This window comes from Coffea arabica, chromosome 1c (genome assembly GCF_036785885.1).
Source record: "Coffea arabica cultivar ET-39 chromosome 1c, Coffea Arabica ET-39 HiFi, whole genome shotgun sequence".
NCBI lineage: Eukaryota > Viridiplantae > Streptophyta > Magnoliopsida > Gentianales > Rubiaceae > Coffea > Coffea arabica.
In genome coordinates this window covers 50,857,452-50,877,105 of record NC_092310.1, presented here as the reverse complement: position 1 = coordinate 50,877,105, position 19,654 = coordinate 50,857,452, and the positions used below count along the sequence as shown (strand labels likewise).

Sequence of the window (19,654 nt, the reverse complement as noted above, 5' to 3'; positions counted from 1 at the left end):
ATAGTATAAGGATTCTTGTGATTATCCTTTTACTGAAATATATGATAAAGATGACTTTTGAATTTGACCAAAAAAAAAAATTCACCAAAATTGACAAATCTTGTGCCAAAGAATACTACAAAATTTCAAGTTCACTATGCTGCTTCTAAGTGTTTACGGCCATATTTTGGCATACCCAAATCCATATTTTCTTTTATTTTACTTCTTTTAAACTCCTATTTTTAAATCTATTTTATTAAGACCGAGATTCATTTGTAAAAGGTAATAAACATTTTGTTTCGGCCACACTCACATGATGCAATATATTATCCAGAAAGAACATTAGAAGGTTAAATTGACAATACACCTTACAAAATTCTCAACTACTGATCAGAAACAAGAATGATAATCAAAATAACCACAATGATGATGATGATGGAATCACAACGTAGGCAAATTTGTTAATCTTATCCAAATTGGCGCTGGTAAGTTAGTACAGACATGATGGTCTGTGTAAAATTAAGAACAATGATGAGGAAGGCAGAGTAAACAGAAATAAATGACCATGGACTTCTGAAATAAGCCCTCATCATAGTTGCCCAATAGCTATTGAACTATGCATCCAGCTCGTTGAACTCCATGTAGAGGTAACAACTAGGGGCATTGATCACAACATTTTTTCCGAGATTGTTGAACAAATCAGCCACATATATGCCATCTTGTGATAATCCCATCTAGGCACAGTAATCCAGCATCTCTTGGCCGATGGATGGGACAATTCATGAAAGAAATATATAGTGTCTTAAGTATCTTGGTTTATCTTCTTGGCATTGTTCCCCGGCAACACAGTTCAGGAGAAGGGTGCTTGTGAAATCATTCACAGTTATCGCTGGGATTTCCAGGACCGGGTTGTGGAACTTGATGACCAAGAAACTCTCGGCTTTTCGTGGCTTCAACTTGATCCCTGATGGCCTTAATTCTGTTACACTTTGTATTGATTGACATGATGGACGATATGCATCAAGGTGTTTTGGTTTTGTTTCTTGATCTGAGGGTAAGAGACTAAAGTAGAACAAATCCAGTAAATGCAAAGGTTTGAACGCCATGCACTTCAAGAAGATTCGGAGGGCAGTGGCAAGAACAGGTCGAAAACTTTCAAGGCTAGAAAAGGGAGTGAGTTGAGTTTTATCTTCTGGAAGCCATGACGGGCGAAACAGTTCCTTCAGGACGAGAAAAGGCAGTTGGTTCTCCAATTTAAGAAGATCCCTGATGAGAATTGGGATTATCCAACCTGGAATACTTAGTGGTAGATGAGCAAACACAAAACAGAGAGAACCATGACTGTTCAGGAGGATAAAGACATTGGACGACATTAACTATATACTTGGAATTGCAACTAGAAGAAATTTCAATCAGTAATTCAAGTTTGTATTACAAATTAGAATTGTAAATTTAGGATCCTTCTAATTCCCCGTCTAACTAGCCAAAACATTCAAATTTTATCACCACCAAAGGTAATCGGTTTTACAAGCAATTCCTAATGCTTGTACAAAGAAATTAGAATTACAATACTGAATAAATTTTCTGTAAGAAGACCCCATATCGTCCAACAAACTATAGACTACTTAGCAGCTTTTTGTTCAATTGCTGTGCGCTTGCACATTGGACAAAAGTTCCTCCGCTGCAACCAGTTTTTGATGCAATCAGAATGGTATTCATGTCCGCATTCAAGCTCTGCTATTGTCTCCCCATCTTCAAATTCCCCTTGGCATACAACGCAGATTTCACCCTCTTCATCTGCACCGTGATCAGCTGTCTTTCGATATTTTCTTGTTCTGAGATGCTCCAAGATGGTTTCTTCTTTCAAATTGCTATATTGATCCGATCTTTCCGATGCTTCCAGGAAAGACATCTCTGAAATCCTGATGAACTCTACATCCAAATTATCCAGCTTTTCCTCATCCCCAACAGGCAAGATCATAAAGAGAACCGATAGCGGCTGTGGCTCATCATCGTCAGATTCTTCTTCTTCAACATGGTTATCCAAGGCTAGAAAGTTTTCCCTCTGAACCTCATCCTCTGTGGAGGGTGGAATGTTTTCTCGCCCATATTCGGAATCCTCCTGAGGAATTGAGTAGTTTTCTGGATGATCATCATCATCATCCCAAGCTGATCGGAGGTTGTGTGGACGATTTTCTTGCATGTAGCGTTCTTGAACCATCATCAGATGGTTGAAGTGGAGAGGGTCATCGATTGTTTGGTTGGAAAAAATAACTGGCTGACGATGCATAGTTCCAAGAGATTGCATAATTGAAACTATTACTTCTGTAGGATTACTTTCTTACTTTTCTTCTTCTTGCTGCTGCTGAATTGTTGATCAAGGACTTCTTGCTGCTCGTGAATTATTGATCAAGAACTTCTTGCTGCTCGTGAATTATTGATCAAGAACTTCTTGCTGCTCCCGAATTATTGATCAAGGACTTTCTTCAGAATCCTTTCGGACTTCTTCTTTAGCAAGCAATAATGATGATGATTATTTAGCAATTGGGTCAGGTATAACTTGTATATATATAGCCAAATCCAATTTTTGGCAGAATCCTAGCATGTTTTGGATAAGCAGACGTTTCCTAATCAGCTTTGGATTAGCAAGCGTTTGAGACTTTGGTCAATCCTACGTCTGCTAGAAAGCGTGTTTTTCTTTGTTAGGAAGCATGTGTTGTTAACCTGACAATATTATGAGATGCCGACTTGATTATTAGCTAGATAAATGTGTGGAACTTTTTCCCAAGCAAAACTGGCAGATACCCAAAGATGGAGTATGATCTATTTGTTTTTTAATGAAATATATTGAAGATTGATGAAGCCAGAGCAGTTAAAGCATCGATTGTCATGGAAGAGTTGCATTTGTTAAGCTACAATTACAAGGGAATTAGCTACAAATGGTAGATTATACCTCCTCTGACCAACAGAAGATGATTCTGATGTACAAAATATAAATTACTGCATCATGTTTGTCGGAAAATGTATTTTCTGCTACAACTCCATTACGGTTATTATGCACGCCTGTATTCATCTCCACAGTCCCCAATCACTTTTAGAAGATCTTTCCCTTTCTCTGAAGCTTCTCGGATGCTGCTCAAGTCTTCTTCATCAAGAACGAGTGAAAAAACAGCATTGGTATCTTTAATGTGCTCTGCTAGGCCAAGCCTAACACCTACCATTGATCCAGCCACCGCCGGCTGCAATTATGGAGAAGCGGAAGGGGAAATATGTGAGACAAGGATCTAAACAGTTCTAAGAGAGACATTTTCTATGTTTAGCTTTGGAACATAGATATCCAACTTCAAAACTTGGGAATGACCTTACCTGATCTAGTACGTATCTCACAGCAACTGTTGGAATTGACACTCCATGTTTAGAAGCTACTTGTTTTAGTGTCTGTAACAAATTTTGGAAGAGACTCCATCCTCCCCATGCATCAACCATCTATGTTTTTTAATGCGTACAAGTAAATTAAACATGGGAATCAGAAGGCGTATGATAATACGAATAAACTTAAAGAATACCTGCTTGCCTATCTGTTAATAGAGTTACTTAAATTCCCATCATTCAAAAAGGAACAAAATTCTTTTGTGTCCATGGAAAAGAAGTATTCAGAATGCAATTGCAAAGTAATTTAGTGGCATATCCTTGGAAGATCTTTGCTTTTTTGTTTTTTAACAATTTGTACAGGCAATTCTCCCATTGTGCCTTAGGTAAAATGTTCCCGAGTTGAATTTCCAGATCCATTTTTTAATATTTGTTTTGACTATTGGAATTTGGCATCATTCAAGAGGAAATTTGGAAGCAAGAAGACATACCCTTTTGTACTTCTGCAGTGAAGGGGTATTCAATGGAGGGCCAGAAAAAGGAATTGATAGGTTGGTATCAAGAAATTTCTCAGATAATAGGCCACCCATTACCGTTCCATATCTGCACATTAGCTGTATAAGAACAAGAAATGGCTAAAGAAGTGTAATATGTAACTCAATAAAGCCATAATGCTAAGTATTTAACTCATTCAAGTCATTTTTGTCTTCTACATTCAGAAACTGTATTGTTAGGTCCAGAAATACGTTTTCATTTCTGAGAGAGAGAGAGAGAGAGACGTTATAAGTTTTACTCCAGTAAGCTGGCAAAGCTCTGCCATTTTCTGCTGAGGACGCATGTCAACGACTGAATGTTGTACCTGAAGAAACAACAGTCTCTGGAACTTAGTAAGATAGACATGGGGTATAGACAATAATATTGCCATTTTCATTCCAAATTAAAGAAATATTGGTGCTCATTTTCAGGCCTCTACAAGTATGGAAGTCGACTACACAAATTGACTTTTAAAGTCTTGTATCTAAGAAATTAAATTCTCCTATGCCTACACCTCCTTTTGCGTTACTTTTCTTCTTCTTTTGCAGTTCATATTAACATCCTTAGACATGTCAGGCATCAGCAGAGCATCATAGGAGAAGCCCATTTCATGGAATCAACTTTGAAGTTGACTTTTAAAGTAACTTTGAGAAATCACCTTCTCAAGTATGGAAACTGAATAAAACTCTCAATATTTCTTTAGTTTGGAATAAATTAGCAGTATTGGTGTATATAGCCCCTAGAGATCAATGTATACACAAATATACAAAAACAAGAAGAGATCTTTAAGTTATACTAGGCTAACCTGATTGCTTACTACCGGAATACCATTCTCCAGAATTTTCTGTAATCTCTCAGTATCAAAGTTGGTCAAAGCAACAGTCTTGATCTTACCTGCATGGGAATCACTGATATAATCCCATTTTAAACAAGGAATTCACTTCAAAGATGAGACTGTACAGCTGTTGGTCTGACACTAACCTTCGTCTTTCAGGTCTCTAAGGTGTTTAAGTGCATCAAGGTAGCCAGGATTAGAGTAGTCCCACCTGGTTCAGAAAGTCCAGAAAAAGGGTCAACAACAATTTGGAAGATATTTACCAGTGTCATCGATACTAAGATTGCTGCTTTGTTTCAAATTAAAGTACAGCATTTTGAATTATCTATAATAAGGTTAAGAAATCTTCACAGATGAGTTACACTAAACACATCACTGTCTTCACTAAAAGTGCGCAATCAGAAATGAGCTATCAGTACCGTATATAAGATTGAGGTGGCTTTTTGCTAAAAGGTTTAAAAACTACCAAAAACAAACTATTCCTGAGATCAAAGACATTCACTGGACTGAGTAAATATTCATTGTACATATTGTCTAACTCAGTTCTATCTCAGCAGACACCTTCAGCATCCTAAGCCTGAGAATGATCCTGTCTCCTAGACCTAGTAATTAAAGGTTTAATATCTCAAGTACCATGAAGAAGGAACACAAGGAAAAATATTGGATACCAGTGAAACTGCAGCATATCCAAAGAAGAAACGTCCATCCTCCTTCGCGAAACATTAATGCTATCACGTACAAAGCTACTAGTCATCTTCACCGGTGGAGGAACCCACTTCGTTAGGCTGCGTTGAAGAAGAAACAAGTGCACTCAGATTGCATTGCTCTATTAGCAAGTAATACTTCTCATCTCAGCAATGCTATCCATGAGCAATTTAACATTAAAATGGTTGTGACTTACCCTCTGATATTTTCCAGAACCTCAGGAGGGCGCTCTCGACGCACTCTATTTATGAAGATCCCAAAAAGATCCTCGGCAGGTCCATCTGCAACATAGACATAATCACTGAACTACATACTCAAATACAGAGTGACAATAACTCATATGCTGTTATCCCATTAAAGAAACAAGTAGATCTCTGATAAGTGCACCATTTCACTGATAGTAGTCAATCTAGAACGGTGTGTAAGGCAAAGATTTGTGACTATGGTTCAACCAGATACAAATGTAAAGAAAAGATATAAGTCCTAGTCTATGATGCTTTACATATGTCAGCCATATCAAAGGTGTTTGATCCAGCATTAGCATACTGAAGCATTGCATCAACTGCAGCATTTTGTTCAATTCTTCCCCATCCTCCACTAGTCTGCCACATCCCATTAACTACCCTGCAAATCTCCAATGAATCTTTCCGATTTTAACCACAGCCCTCCTTTTATCTTCAGTCAAGACACATTGCACTGAGCTCAAAAAAACTTTTCTTGCCTCAGTGACTCCGAAAGACCTTATCTTGATTGAGTTTATGCTAAATTGGGTAAAGCAGTGGCTCAAGTACTCTGCCATCGTGATTCTGTACTTAGCCTTGGCTTCCAGAGTAGCTGACTTATGTCATAGACAAACCTTTGTTTGCTAAATTGTAAAAACTCTTTCTTTGCTGTTACACTCTAGAAGTAGTAATGGAACAGTGGAACTGGAATAAATCCTGTCTCATCTATGTCTCAGCTCCGAACCACCACCTGGAGTGTTTTCTTGTCTAAATTACACTTTTGCCCATGAGCCGAGTTCTTAAAAAGGAAAGGAAATATCGAGTGCATCTGTCTTGGTTCATGTTACTGGAGTTTTATCCATATTATATGCATTTCTATCTAATTTCTTACTCTTTGTCTGACATGGCATATTTCGTGCTTATGATTTTATTATATTGCCCTTGCTAATTACTCAGACCACCAAATGATCAAAAAAGATCAAGGGGAAAAAAAGATAGCAAAAAGACAGACGCATTTTTTCTTCAATTAAAATAATACCTACCTAGTCATAAATCCCATCAACTACTAAAATTTTTTCTAAAGAAAAGGAAAAACTAGCAATAGAAAATCAGAGGAAGAGTATTTGAAGGGTAGAAATGTAATTTGACAAAAGTAGCAGTAACAAAGTAATTAGAGAGTGAACTGACAGTGGTCAGCCATGTCAAAGGTGGTAAGACCAGCGTCAGCATAATTAAGCATGGCCTCAACGGCGTCGTCTCGATCAATTCTGCCCCACCCGCCACTCGTCTGCCACATCCCATTGAGCACTCTGCATATCTCCAGATAATCATTCCCACTCTTTAAAGTCGACAGCCGCTTTTCTTTCTCCGCCACCACCCCTCCAACTTCCGCCGCCACCTCGCACCGCACAGCTCCTCCGAGCCTCCACCTCACTCCACCACAACTCCGACGCGCCGGAGCCTTGAAATAATTAGTGTTGCTGATAAAAGTGGATGCGGGATTTATGGCTTGGGGGTGTTGCAATGAAACTGTGGTCGAAGCTGCTGCCATTTGTTTTTTCTACTTCTTTTTTTCGTTATTTTATTTTCTGTTTCTCTTCGTTTGTTGTCGAAAATATATGCAACAGAGATAAGATGAATTTAGTTTGTGTGACTGATAGCATGTTACTTGTTAAATGACGATTTTGCCCCTCCACCCTCTCTCTGTCCCCTTTTTCCTATTCTTTGGCAATGTCACCATATTCTTTGGCAATGTCACCATATTATTATACTGTATAACAGTGGCGGATTAAAGGTGGGGGCACCGCTCCGCTCAGTCCGCTGTCCTCCTTAAATTTCTACAATACTTGTAGAATTTTGATATAATTTCAACTGTGCTTTCAGAGTTTTTTTTACGAAAGGAAGTGAAAAGTTTTCGTGGTTCTTTAAATTGGTTTATGAACTAATATTTTAAAAGAATATGTGAGTCACAAAGTTTCATTTGAAATAAACTTAAAAAAAAAAATTTTATTTCAATTTTTTGGTGAATATTTTTTTCGCTTAAAAAACTAGAAAAAGACTAGGTAAAAAATTTTAGCATTACTTTTGCCCCCACTGAAATTTTTTCTGACTCCACCACTACTATAGAACTACCGTTATTCTCCCTAACTTCTATTGTAACTATAAATGTTGAGCTAGAACCAACAGTCATTTGGTTGTTGTTCATTACCAAAGTCTTTAACACTTGGTGGGGTAGAAGGTTAGGTTCAAAACTTACTTTTCATCACTTGACACTATATGTGGCTTGTTACTTTAAGTGGTTTCCTCTAAATCCATATGGATGCATGGTATCTGATAGTGGTTTAGTTCCCATTGATTCTTTTATAGGTTCAGTTGAGCCCTTCCTCTAGAATAGACTAGAGTAGAAGTATGAGTAAAAGTAGGAGTAGGTTTAATATAGATAAGTGACGATTGACAAAAAAAAAATGTCAAGCTAGTGATTTTTTGATGAATTAACTTTATATGTAATCCAACTTTTACTAATCTTTGTTTTCTTTTTTGGGTATCAAGATCCATAATAAATCCAAAAGAAATAGCCCAAAACTACTACTAAACTATGGTAATTTTGCTATTCCAAAAATTCATAAAATCTAAAAGAATTTTTTTAACACTTTCTTTTCTATCTTATAAATCTAAATCCATGGTAAAATACCTTTGAAAGTATTCTATCATAGTAATAAAGTTGTAATTATAGTTGTTTCTCAAATAATAAATACAGACTTGAAAAGCTTGGCACATTTTCCTTATAATTTGTGCTAGATAATTTTATAATTGTATAGGGAAGTAAATTAAAACTCATTACACAAGAATTTTTTAGGATATTCATTTAAAATTTTGACCAAGTCAAATGTTATTTTAAGGTTCGGTTACTAAAACTATCAAGTCAAGGAAGGTAAGTGTTGTGACGACCCCATCTTCCCCTAAGGCGAACTAGAGGGGTCGACGGACCGCCTGCCCAACTCTCGCCAGGACTACGGGTCGCAAACAAATCGAATTTCGTTTAATATATAAAGGAAAATTCAACAAAGTGAACGATTTATCCCATTAACTTGTTCCTATAACCATAATATCATTATGCAAGAAAGTATAGCGCTCGAGCACTTCAATCGGACAAGAAAACGAAAAACGAAAATTTACCGCGGATGAACAGTAACCGGCCACGTCACTATCCGGCCAAAATCTGGCCGGATACCCGGCCGGATTCTCGGCCGGATAGGAGGCCGAGGCTAGACCTCAAAGGGGTCGAAATTCCCCTGTCAATCCGGCCGGAAGTTGGCCGGATTGCTTCGGCCGGATTGCCACCCGAAGCCAAAAACCAATTTTTTTTCTTTTTCCCCTGCATATCCGGCCTTGTATCCGGCCAGAAACTGGCCGGATTCTCGGCCGGATTCGTGAACAGTAACCTCGTCAAAATTCTTTTCTACCTTTGTTCGAAAACAGTTCTTGTATAAAATGCTTCCAACACACAATGCAATCAATCCAAGACCTGATATAGGTATATATACATGTCATATACACATGAGGGGAATTTCATTATACAATTCCAAAAGTACTTGAATTCAAATATACCAAGGTTTTCAAATGTACGAGGAGCTATTCAAAATTAACTACATAACTAGCTCAACCCTTTTCAAAACTTGAGTCCAACAGTGTCCCTGTAAGGAAAACAAAACAACGGGGGTGAGCTTACGCTCGTGAGGTACCAATTTCACAAGTAAGTCATACAATCCATCGAACACACACATAAGTGTTTTTCTGAACTCAACCATGTATAAAAGGATACAGTCGGCCCTCAAGGGCCGTTTTCCGATTTCCATACTTGATCATATTCGTTGACACTCCGTCAACCATTGAAGATAACCAAGAACCGTAGACACCTCTTCTCACTGCTTCCTTCCACCATTCACCCCCTAATCGGGCCCGCACACCTCATAGTTTCAAAAGGTAATACTCGAGTATACCACAAGGTCGAGGAGTTAACATTCCACTCGCCTATTAGTGTCCCAAAGGCTCGTTAACGAATCGCCCAAGCCCTTGCCGGCCCGACTCGAATAACGGTCTAAGGGAATGAGCTCAATTTTCACAGTAATAATAGGGCATAGCCCTAGCAATTATCAACCCATATACACATGAAATTCAATAGTTCAACAGTAACAGTAATGCACATAAGTGGTCAAGAGCGATAAAGTACACTCTCGACCTATTCAAATCACATAGCAAGTACATTCAACCATTGTATGGTACACTCACCAAGCAATCAAGTAAATCACACGTTCGAGTCAGGAGTAGGTCCCGGTCCACCGGTACGACCTAAAACAAGCAAGCAAACATATTTGAGACTCAATCACGAGTCAACGTACAAGTTAAACTTACTAATACAAGTTACTCAAAATAACAAGTAGAGCAACTAAAGTGTGGAATGGGAACAAACTCCCCAATTCTTCCATATCTATTCCTTTCCTTCTCAATTCAAGACCACCCATATTTCTAACCAATTGGGCGGCATTTCCCCTTAATTTCTTCACATTTCCAACCTAAGGAACAACACCCAACTTATACCAAAACACTTATGAGTCATAAATTAGTCCATTCACCTCATTTGAAACACAATACAATCAAATACACATCAACTGCTAGCATGAAAACCATACATGGAAAAACCCCAATTTCACCAAACCCTAAAACCGAAATTTTCCCACAAATGCTAAAATCTTCCACAATTAACCACCATTAACACACAAAGGCTCTATATCAAACCATCTAAATCCATCACACTCAACTCAACCATGAGATATCATATAAACCAGAAAATTCCTCAATAAATAGAAAATTGACATAACTCAACCATAAGTCTTGAAATAATCCACAAAATGGCATCTTTAATCACTATCACCTATCAATTCCATCTTACAAACAACAAAGAAACAATTCCATATTTATTTACCTTACAAATACTTGATACAAGGTAGATGAAAGTCCCTCTCTTCAAACAAAATCCACCAAGTACTTCAAACACTCCTAGCAAGCAAGTTTTATGGAAAGATTTGGGAGATTAATGGTTGGTTTACAAGATTTGGCAAGGAAGTGAAGCAAAAGTTGAAGAGCTTCTCTTTCTTTTTCTCTCTAGAGCAGCCGGCCAAGAAGGTAAGAAATGAAGAGGAATTTTGGTCAAAAATTGAATTAGTAAAGGTGTAGGAAAAGTCAAAATCCAAGATCCAATGAAATTGCAACATTTGTCTTTCAAGTTTATCTCTTCCTTTTGTCTTACAACATTTAATTAAACCAACTAACCTCTAATTAACTCATAACACTAGGTCATAAAGCTTCCGTATATAAAATTTTCCAAAGCTACATTTAACTGTACCGATCGCCTTAGTGGGTCCCGTAACCACTTACACCCTTAATAGCACAGAAATTGACCTAAACCCAGAAAATGATGCAAAATTCATATTTTCTCATAAAATTCCCCAGAAAATCCACAGATAAAAGAAAGCCCCAAAATTAGACCCAAAAGCCCAAATTAAATGCCATGAAAATAAGAAAATTTTCGGGGGTCTCACACTCTCTCCCCCTTGAAGAATTTCGTTCTCGAAATTTCTCACCTGAATCACTAAACAGTTCGGGATATTTGGTTTTCATCTCACTCTCCATCTCCCAGGTTGCCTCCTCGACTCCGTGGTTTTTCCACAGAACCTTCACCAGTGGAATTTGTTTATTCCTCAGTTCCTTAACTTTCCTATCCAGCACTTGCACAGGTTTTTCTTCATAAGAAAGGGCCTCGTCAACTTCAATCTCTTCCGGCTGGACCAGGTGAGTTGGATCGGGGTAATACTTTTTGAGCATCGACACGTGAAATACATCATGAATCCGTGACAGGCTCGGCGGCAATTCAAGTCGGTATGCTACTTTTCCAACCCGTTGAAGGATCGGAAAAGGTCCCACGAATCTGGGTTGGAGTTTCTTTCCTCTGCCGGCAGTGACACTCCGCAATGGGGTAATTTTCAAGAATACTTGGTCTCCTTCTTCAAACTTCAGGTCTTTCCTTCGATTATCGGCGTAGCTCTTCTGGCGACTTTGGGCTGTCTGGAGTCTTTGACGGATTAACTTAATCTTTTCTTGTGCATCCTCCATCCAAGGGATGATAGTAGGGTCTAGGATCTTCTTTTCTCCTACCTCATTCCAGTATATCGGTGAACGGCACTTTCGCCCGTACAGAGCTTCGTACGGTGCCATTTGGATTGATGAGTGGTAACTATTATTATAGGCGAACTCTACTAACGTCATGTGCTGTCCCCAATTACCTCCGAAATCTACGATACACGTTCGTAACATGTCTTCGAGGGTCTGAATCGTTCGCTCTGATTGTCCATCTGTCTGAGGGTGATAAGTAGTACTCAAATTCAGCTTCGTCCCCAAGGTCTCCTGAAACTTTTGCCAAAATCTGAACACGAAACGAGGGTCTCGGTCGGAAACGATGCTCACGGGTACTCCATGTAATCTTACAATCTCTTCCAAGTATACCCGAGCTAACTTATCCATGGAATACTTCATATTCACAGGTAGGAAATGAGCCGACTTGGTCAATCGATCAACGATTACCCAAAAGGCATCATATCCTTTTTGAGTTCTAGGTAGTCCAGAAACGAAATCCATGGTGATATGTTCCCATTTCCATTCGGGAATCTCCAAAGGCTGCAGTAGTCCCGAAGGCTTCTGGTGCTCAGCCTTAACTTGCTGGCACACTAAACAGGTTTGTACGTACTGAGCTATTTCTCTCTTCATCCTGTCCCACCAGTACAATCGTCGCAAGTCATGATACATCTTGTTACTTCCTGGATGGATTGTATACTTAGATCGGTGAGTTTCCTCCAAAATTTCTCTTCTCAACGCTTCATCCTCGGGCACCACTATTCGATTTCAAAATTTTAAAATCCCTTCAGGGCTCAAATTAAAATCGGGTATTTCTCCTTTCTTCACCTTTTCTACCCACCTTTGAACTGTCGGATCCTTAATTTGAGCTTCCTTGATCTTTTCTAAAAACACGGACGTCACTCGGATATTCCCAAAGGTTATTCTATTATGCTCCAGCATTGGATTCCATTCTCCAACAGCTCCCAGTAATTCCCACTCCTTCACCATCAATCCAGAAATTTGAGCCTTTCGACTTAAGGCATCAGCTACCACATTAGCCTTACCAGGATGGTAGTTAATAGTATAATCGTAATCCTCCAAGAATTCCATCCAACGGCGCTGTCTCATGTTCAACTCCTTCTGGGAAAAGAGGTATCTAAGGCTCTTATGGTCAGAATAGACTTCAAAAGTCACTCCGTACAGATAGTGTCTCCACTTTTTCAGAGCGAAGACAACTGCGGCCAATTCTAGGTCATGAATGGGATAATTTTGCTCATGAGTTTTCAATTTCCTTGAAGCGTAAGCTATCACATTTTGATGTTGCATCAATACGCACCCCAAACCTTCTTTGGAGGCGTCAGTGTAAACAGTAAAACCGTCCGGACCGTTAAGTAAAGCTAGAATAGGGGCCATAGTCAATCTCCGCTTCAACTCTTGAAAACTGGTTTCACACTTATCACTCCACAGAAATCGTCCACCCTTCTTGGTTAAATCAGTTAAGAGACTGGCAAGTTTCGAAAAATCTTTAATAAATCGCCGGTAATAACCTGCCAACCCTAGAAAACTCCGGATCTCAGTAGGGTTATCGGGTCTCTTCCACTCAGTTACCGCCTCTACCTTGGCCGGATCCACAGCAATCCCTTCCTTTGAAATCACATGCCCCAGAAAAGCAACTCTTTCTAACCAAAACTCACATTTGCTAAATTTGGCATACAACTGGTGCTCCCTCAGGGTTTGTAGGACCTCTTTCAAATGTTTTTCATGCTCCTCACGGGTTTTTGAATAAACCAATATGTCATCGATAAAAACAACAACAAATCGGTCGAGATAAGGTTTGAAAATTCGGTGCATGAGGTCCATGAAAGCAGCAGGGGCATTAGTCAGTCCAAAAGGCATCACAGCAAATTCGTAGTGCCCATACCGAGAATTGAAGGCGGTTTTAGGTACATCTTCCTTTCTAATTAACAGTTGGTAATACCCCTGTCGAAGATCTAACTTCGAGAAGACCACCGCACCCTGTAATTGGTCAAATAACTCATCAATGTGAGGTAGGGGGTACTTATTCTTAATGGTCACGTTGTTCAACCCTCGGTAATCGATGCATAGTCTCAAGGTCCCGTCCTTCTTCTTAACAAAGAGAACAGGTGCCCCCCAAGGTGATCCGCTCTCATGAATAAACCCTCGCTCTAGAAGGTCTTGCAACTGTAATTTCAACTCTTTGAGTTCCGCAGGTGCCATTCGGTAGGGAGTTTTGGAAATAGGGGAAGCCCCTGGGCATAGGTTAACTTCAAACTCAATTTCTCTTTCTGGAGGCAGATTTACTAACTCGTCAGGAAAAATATCGGGGTATTCACTCACTACTGGGACGTCTTCTATTTTCAGTTTATCGGCAGGAGTATTAATAAGAAAAGTTAGGAACCCTTGTGCCCCTCTACTCAATAATTTCCTAACTGGAATACCCGAAATCATAGCGGATGAGGCTAGACTACCCCTCACATCTAACCTCAAAGTTGCCTCCCCCGGAATACGAAATTCAACAGTTTTCCTCCTACAGTCCAGTTGGGCATCGTATCGAGCCAACTAATCCATGCCTAATATCACATCGTATCCCTTTATGGCTAAACTTATCAAATTCCCCAATAACCTCCGCTCACCTACCCAGATCTCACAATTCGTGTACATTTTGCTAGAAATCAAACAGTGGTCCCCCGTAGGAGTACTAACTTCTAACTCATAAGGAAGAGTGACAGGGTTTATATCAATTTCACACATAAACTCGGGGTTAACAAAGGAATGGGTGGCTCCATGGTCTATCAAAATTCTAGTTAGGCGATGGAAGACAGGAATCGTACCTTCCACTACCTCGGCGGAATCAGGAACTGGCCGTTGTTCAATGGCGTACACACGTGCGGGCACCTTCGGTTTGGCACTATCTACCCGTGATTGACTTGAAGTAGCCTTAGATGTCAGTATAATTCCTCTCATGTCTCGTGCCTGGACCGGACAGCTAGCGAACCGGTGCTCCGCACTTCCGCACCACAGACATTTGTTCTGCTTCCTCCAACAGTCGTCCTCCGTGTGGTTTGGTTTCCCACAGAAGCCACACGGCCTGCGCGTAACAGTAGCGGAACTCCCTTGTGAGGCACTCCTCTGTTGGCCTCGTCCGGGTTGGCTTCCTCGAGAGGGAGCCCCTCGGGTCGGACTCGCGAACCGTCCCCCTCCAGCTTCCCTTCCAAACTTAGGAGGGGTACTTTTATCCCCTTGAGTTGAGCTACTCCCAGCAGCTCCCCGCTTCCTATTCTGGAAATTCCTCACCTGGAGCCTTGCGTTTTCGGATCGTAATGCTTTTTCCACAGCATCACTGAAAGTGGTGATTTGGGCTACAGCCAAATCCTTTTGGATTTCCACATTAAGCCCTTGAAGGAAACGCCTCGCCCTCCTTTGCTCTGTCAGAATGAGCTCAGGGGCAAACTTGGACAAGCGTGTAAATTGACTTTCATATTCGGCCACCGTTTGCGTACCCTGACGTAGACGAATAAATTCGTCTTCTTTTTTCTCCTGAACTAATGGTGGAAAATACTTGGCGTTGAATTCCCTTACAAAGTTCATCCATGTCCTTGGTGTCTGTTCTCGCTCCCACTTTGTCCGAATAATGTTTCACCAAGAGCGTGCAGCCCCTTCGAGTTGAAAAACCGCAAAGGTCACTTGCCTCTCTTCCGAGTAACGTAGGGCGGCAAAAATGTCTATCATCTTCTCCAACCATTGCTCCGCCACGTCCGGATCGGCTCCTCCAAGAAATTTAGGTGGAGAAAATTTTTGGAATCGTTCGAGAGCTCGATCTTCGCTCTCGACATGATTTCCAGGGTTTCCAGGGTTGCCAACGGGTGGATTAGGGTTGGGGCCCTGTTGCTGCACCACCTGGGCCAGGAGATCAGTCATCCGCTGGATAGCAGCGGCTACTTGCACATTAGGATCGATTTGGGGTTCAGGTGTTGGTTCGGGCACTTCAGTTCCCGTACCCTGTTCAGTCGTGGGTTGTCTACCCTCACGTCCTCTACCTCGGCCCCTACGCGTGCCTTCCATCGTTACAGGTCAATCTAGGGTCAAAATATACACATAAATATAGCATTAAGATGAAAGTGTACACACCCTTGTGTATAACAATAAACATGAACACTCAGCCAAACAAGTACTTCATAAAACTCTTAAACACATACCACATATTCATAGCATTCACAACAAGATCAAACATTTACACCAAAATAGTTAGTCAGGTACAAACAGGGAGTGTCTTACGGAAATGGCGATACAAAAGTAATATATACAAAACTAGTCCTATATACAACGCGACTAGCTAAGAGTCCTTCCCGGCCTACCATTCCGTGCCCTTTATATATACAAAGTCAAAATCTTCCCAAAATGGCTTAAAATCCATACCCTAGCCTACCGTGGGACTAGAGGACCTACTCGCTTGAGCGGATTCGACTCCGACCGAACCCCTCACGCAAGAGTCCTCGTCACTCTCGTCCCCTAATAGGTCATCACACATGTTCAGAATCGATCCGGCCTTCTCCTTCATTTGCCTCACCCTCTTGACCATTCGTTCACGTGTCTCTCCTAATTGCGTATACAGGTCGTCCACCCTATCTTGACCTTCACCCAGGTCATATTCCAACTCCTTAATTCGCTCGGCTTGCCTCTTGTTGGCCTCTCTCAATTGATTTACTTCGGCCTCTAGCCTTCCACAATCCTTGGCCAACTCCTTCCTTTCTTTGTCCACGGCCAATACTAATGTATTGGGGTAGGCAAACCTGTGACGGCACTTACAACGCCGTAGGCGACTAGCCGGACTCCAGCGTACCGCTGACCCTCTCAGCCGGATCTGGTACTTGATCACCGGAAGTACTCCACGGCCCTGCTCCACGGTCGGGATCTCACTAGATCCACTATGCGCGTCCATCCTACACGAAAACGTAATTAAACTCAAACACCCTTAGGAAAACAATCAAATACAAGTCCCAAATCAAGAAATTTCTCCCATGCCCAGGTAAATCTAAACCTAGGCTTTGATACCACTTGTGACGACCCCATCTTCCCCTAAGGCGAACCAGAGGGGTCGACGGACCGCTTGCCCAACTCTCGCCAGGACTACGGGTCGCAAACAAATCGAATTTCGTTTAATATATAAAGGAAAATTCAACAAAGTGAACGATTTATCCCATTAACTTGTTCCTATAACCATAATATCATTATGCAAGAAAGTATAGCGCTCGAGCACTTCAATCGGACAAGAAAACGAAAAACGAAAATTTACCGCGGATGAACAGTAACCGGCCACGTCACTATCCGGCCAGAATCTGGCCGGATACCCGGCCGGATTCTCGGCCGGATAGGAGGCCGAGGCTAGACCCCAAAGGGGTCGAAATTCCCCTGTCAATCCGGCCGGAAGTTGGCCGGATTGCTTCGGCCGGATTGCCACCCGAAGCCAAAAACCAATTTTTTTTCTTTTTCCCCTGCATATCCGGCCTTGTATCCGGCCAGAAACTGGCCGGATTCTCGGCCGGATTCGTGAACAGTAACCTCGTCAAAATTCTTTTCTACCTTTGTTCGAAAACAGTTCTTGTATAAAATGCTTCCAACACACAATGCAATCAATCCAAGACCTGATATAGGTATATATACATGTCATATACACATGAGGGGAATTTCATTATACAATTCCAAAAGTACTTGAATTCAAATACACCAAGGTTTTCAAATGTACGAGGAGCTATTCAAAATTAACTACATAACTAGCTCAACCCTTTTCAAAACTTGAGTCCAACAGTGTCCCTGTAAGGAAAACAAAACAACGGGGGTGAGTTTACGCTCGTGAGGTACCAATTTCACAAGTAAGTCATACAATCCATCGAACACACACATAAGTGTTTTTCTGAACTCAACCATGTATAAAAGGATACAGTCGGCCCTCAAGGGCCGTTTTCCGATTTCCATACTTGATCATATTCGTTGACACTCCGTCAACCATTGAAGATAACCAAGAACCGTAGACACCTCTTCTCACCGCTTCCTTCCACCATTCACCCCCTAATCGGGCCCGCACACCTCATAGTTTCAAAAGGTAATACTCGAGTATACCACAAGGTCGAGGAGTTAACACTCCACTCGCCTATTAGTGTCCCAAAGGCTCGTTAACGAATCGCCCAAGCCCTTGCCGGCCCGACTCGAATAACGGTCTAAGGGAATGAGCTCAATTTTCACAGTAATAATAGGGCATAGCCCTAGCAATTATCAACCCATATACACATGAAATTCAATAGTTCAACAGTAACAGTAATGCACATAAGTGGTCAAGAGCGATAAAATACACCCTCGACCTATTCAAATCACATAGCAAGTACATTTAACCATTGTATGGTACACTCACCAAGCAATCAAGTAAATCACACGTTCGAGTCAGGAGTAGGTCCCGGTCCACCGGTACGACCTAAAACAAGCAAGCAAACATATTTGAGACCCAATCACGAGTCAACGTACAAGTTAAACTTACTAATACAAATTACTCAAAATAACAAGTAGAGCAACTAAAGTGTGGAATGGGGACAAACTCCCCAATTCTTCCATTTCTATTCCTTTCCTTCTCAATTCAAGACCACCCATATTTCTAACCAATTGGGCGGCATTTCCCCTTAATTTCTTCACATTTCCAACCTAAGGAACAACACCCAACTTATACCAAAACACTTATGAGTCATAAATTAGTCCATTCACCTCATTTGAAACACAATACAATCAAATACACATCAATTGCTAGCATGAAAACCATACATGGAAAAACCCCAATTTCACCAAACCCTAAAACCGAAATTTTCCCACAAATGCTAAAATCTTCCACAATTAACCACCATTAACACACAAAGGCTCTATATCAAACCATATAAATCCATCACACTCAACTCAACCATGAGATATCATATAAACCAGAAAATTCCTCAATAAATAGAAAATTGACATAACTCAACCATAAGTCTTGAAATAATCCACAAAATGGCATCTTTAATCACTATCACCTATCAATTCCATCTTACAAACAACAAAGAAACAATTCCATATTTATTTACCTTACAAATACTTGATACAAGGTAGATGAAAGTCCCTCTCTTCAAACAAAATCCACCAAGTACTTCAAACACTCCTAGCAAGCAAGTTTTATGGAAAGATTTGGGAGATTAATGGTTGGTTTACAAGATTTGGCAAGGAAGTGAAGCAAAAGTTGAAGAGCTTCTCTTTCTTTTTCTCTCTAGAGCAGCCGGCCAAGAAGGTAAGAAATGAAGAGGAATTTTGGTCAAAAATTGAATTAGTAAAGGTGTAGGAAAAGTCAAAATCCAAGGTCCAATGAAATTGCAACATTTGTCTTTCAAGTTTATCTCTTCCTTTTGTCTTACAACACTTAATTAAACCAACTAACCTCTAATTAACTCATAACACTAGGTCATAAAGCTTCCGTATATAAAATTTTCCAAAGTTACATTTAACTGTACCGATCGCCTTAGTGGGTCCCGCAACCACTGTACACCCTTAATAGCACAGAAATTGATCTAAACCCAGAAAATGATGCAAAATTCATATTTTCTCATAAAATTCCCCAGAAAATCCACAGATAAAAGAAAGCCCCAAAATTAGACCCAAAAGCCCAAATTAAATGCCATGAAAATAAGAAAATTTTCGGGGGTCTCACAAGTGTAATTTTATAAATTTCAAAGAAGCTTCATGAAATTATCATAAACCTTAGAGGAGGTTATTGAAATTATCCCCTTTATAATAGTTGAAGTGCCATTAA

General features: G+C 40.4%; 1 protein-coding gene across 1 annotated transcript; it reads right to left on the bottom strand.

Annotated features, from left to right (window-relative positions):
• Window positions 1-2,805: 2,805 nt before the first annotated feature.
• Window positions 2,806-7,275, bottom strand: LOC113726700 (uncharacterized oxidoreductase At1g06690, chloroplastic-like). Its single transcript, XM_027250563.2, has 9 exons — window positions 6,832-7,275; window positions 5,619-5,703; window positions 5,386-5,502; window positions 4,864-4,928; window positions 4,688-4,776; window positions 4,128-4,207; window positions 3,840-3,951; window positions 3,346-3,465; window positions 2,806-3,218 (listed from the first exon to the last, which is right to left on the bottom strand). The coding sequence occupies exons 1-9, from the start codon at window positions 7,193-7,195 to the stop codon at window positions 3,033-3,035; spliced, it is 1,218 nt and encodes a 405-aa protein (XP_027106364.2). The 5' UTR covers window positions 7,196-7,275; the 3' UTR covers window positions 2,806-3,032.
• Window positions 7,276-19,654: the final 12,379 nt, after the last annotated feature.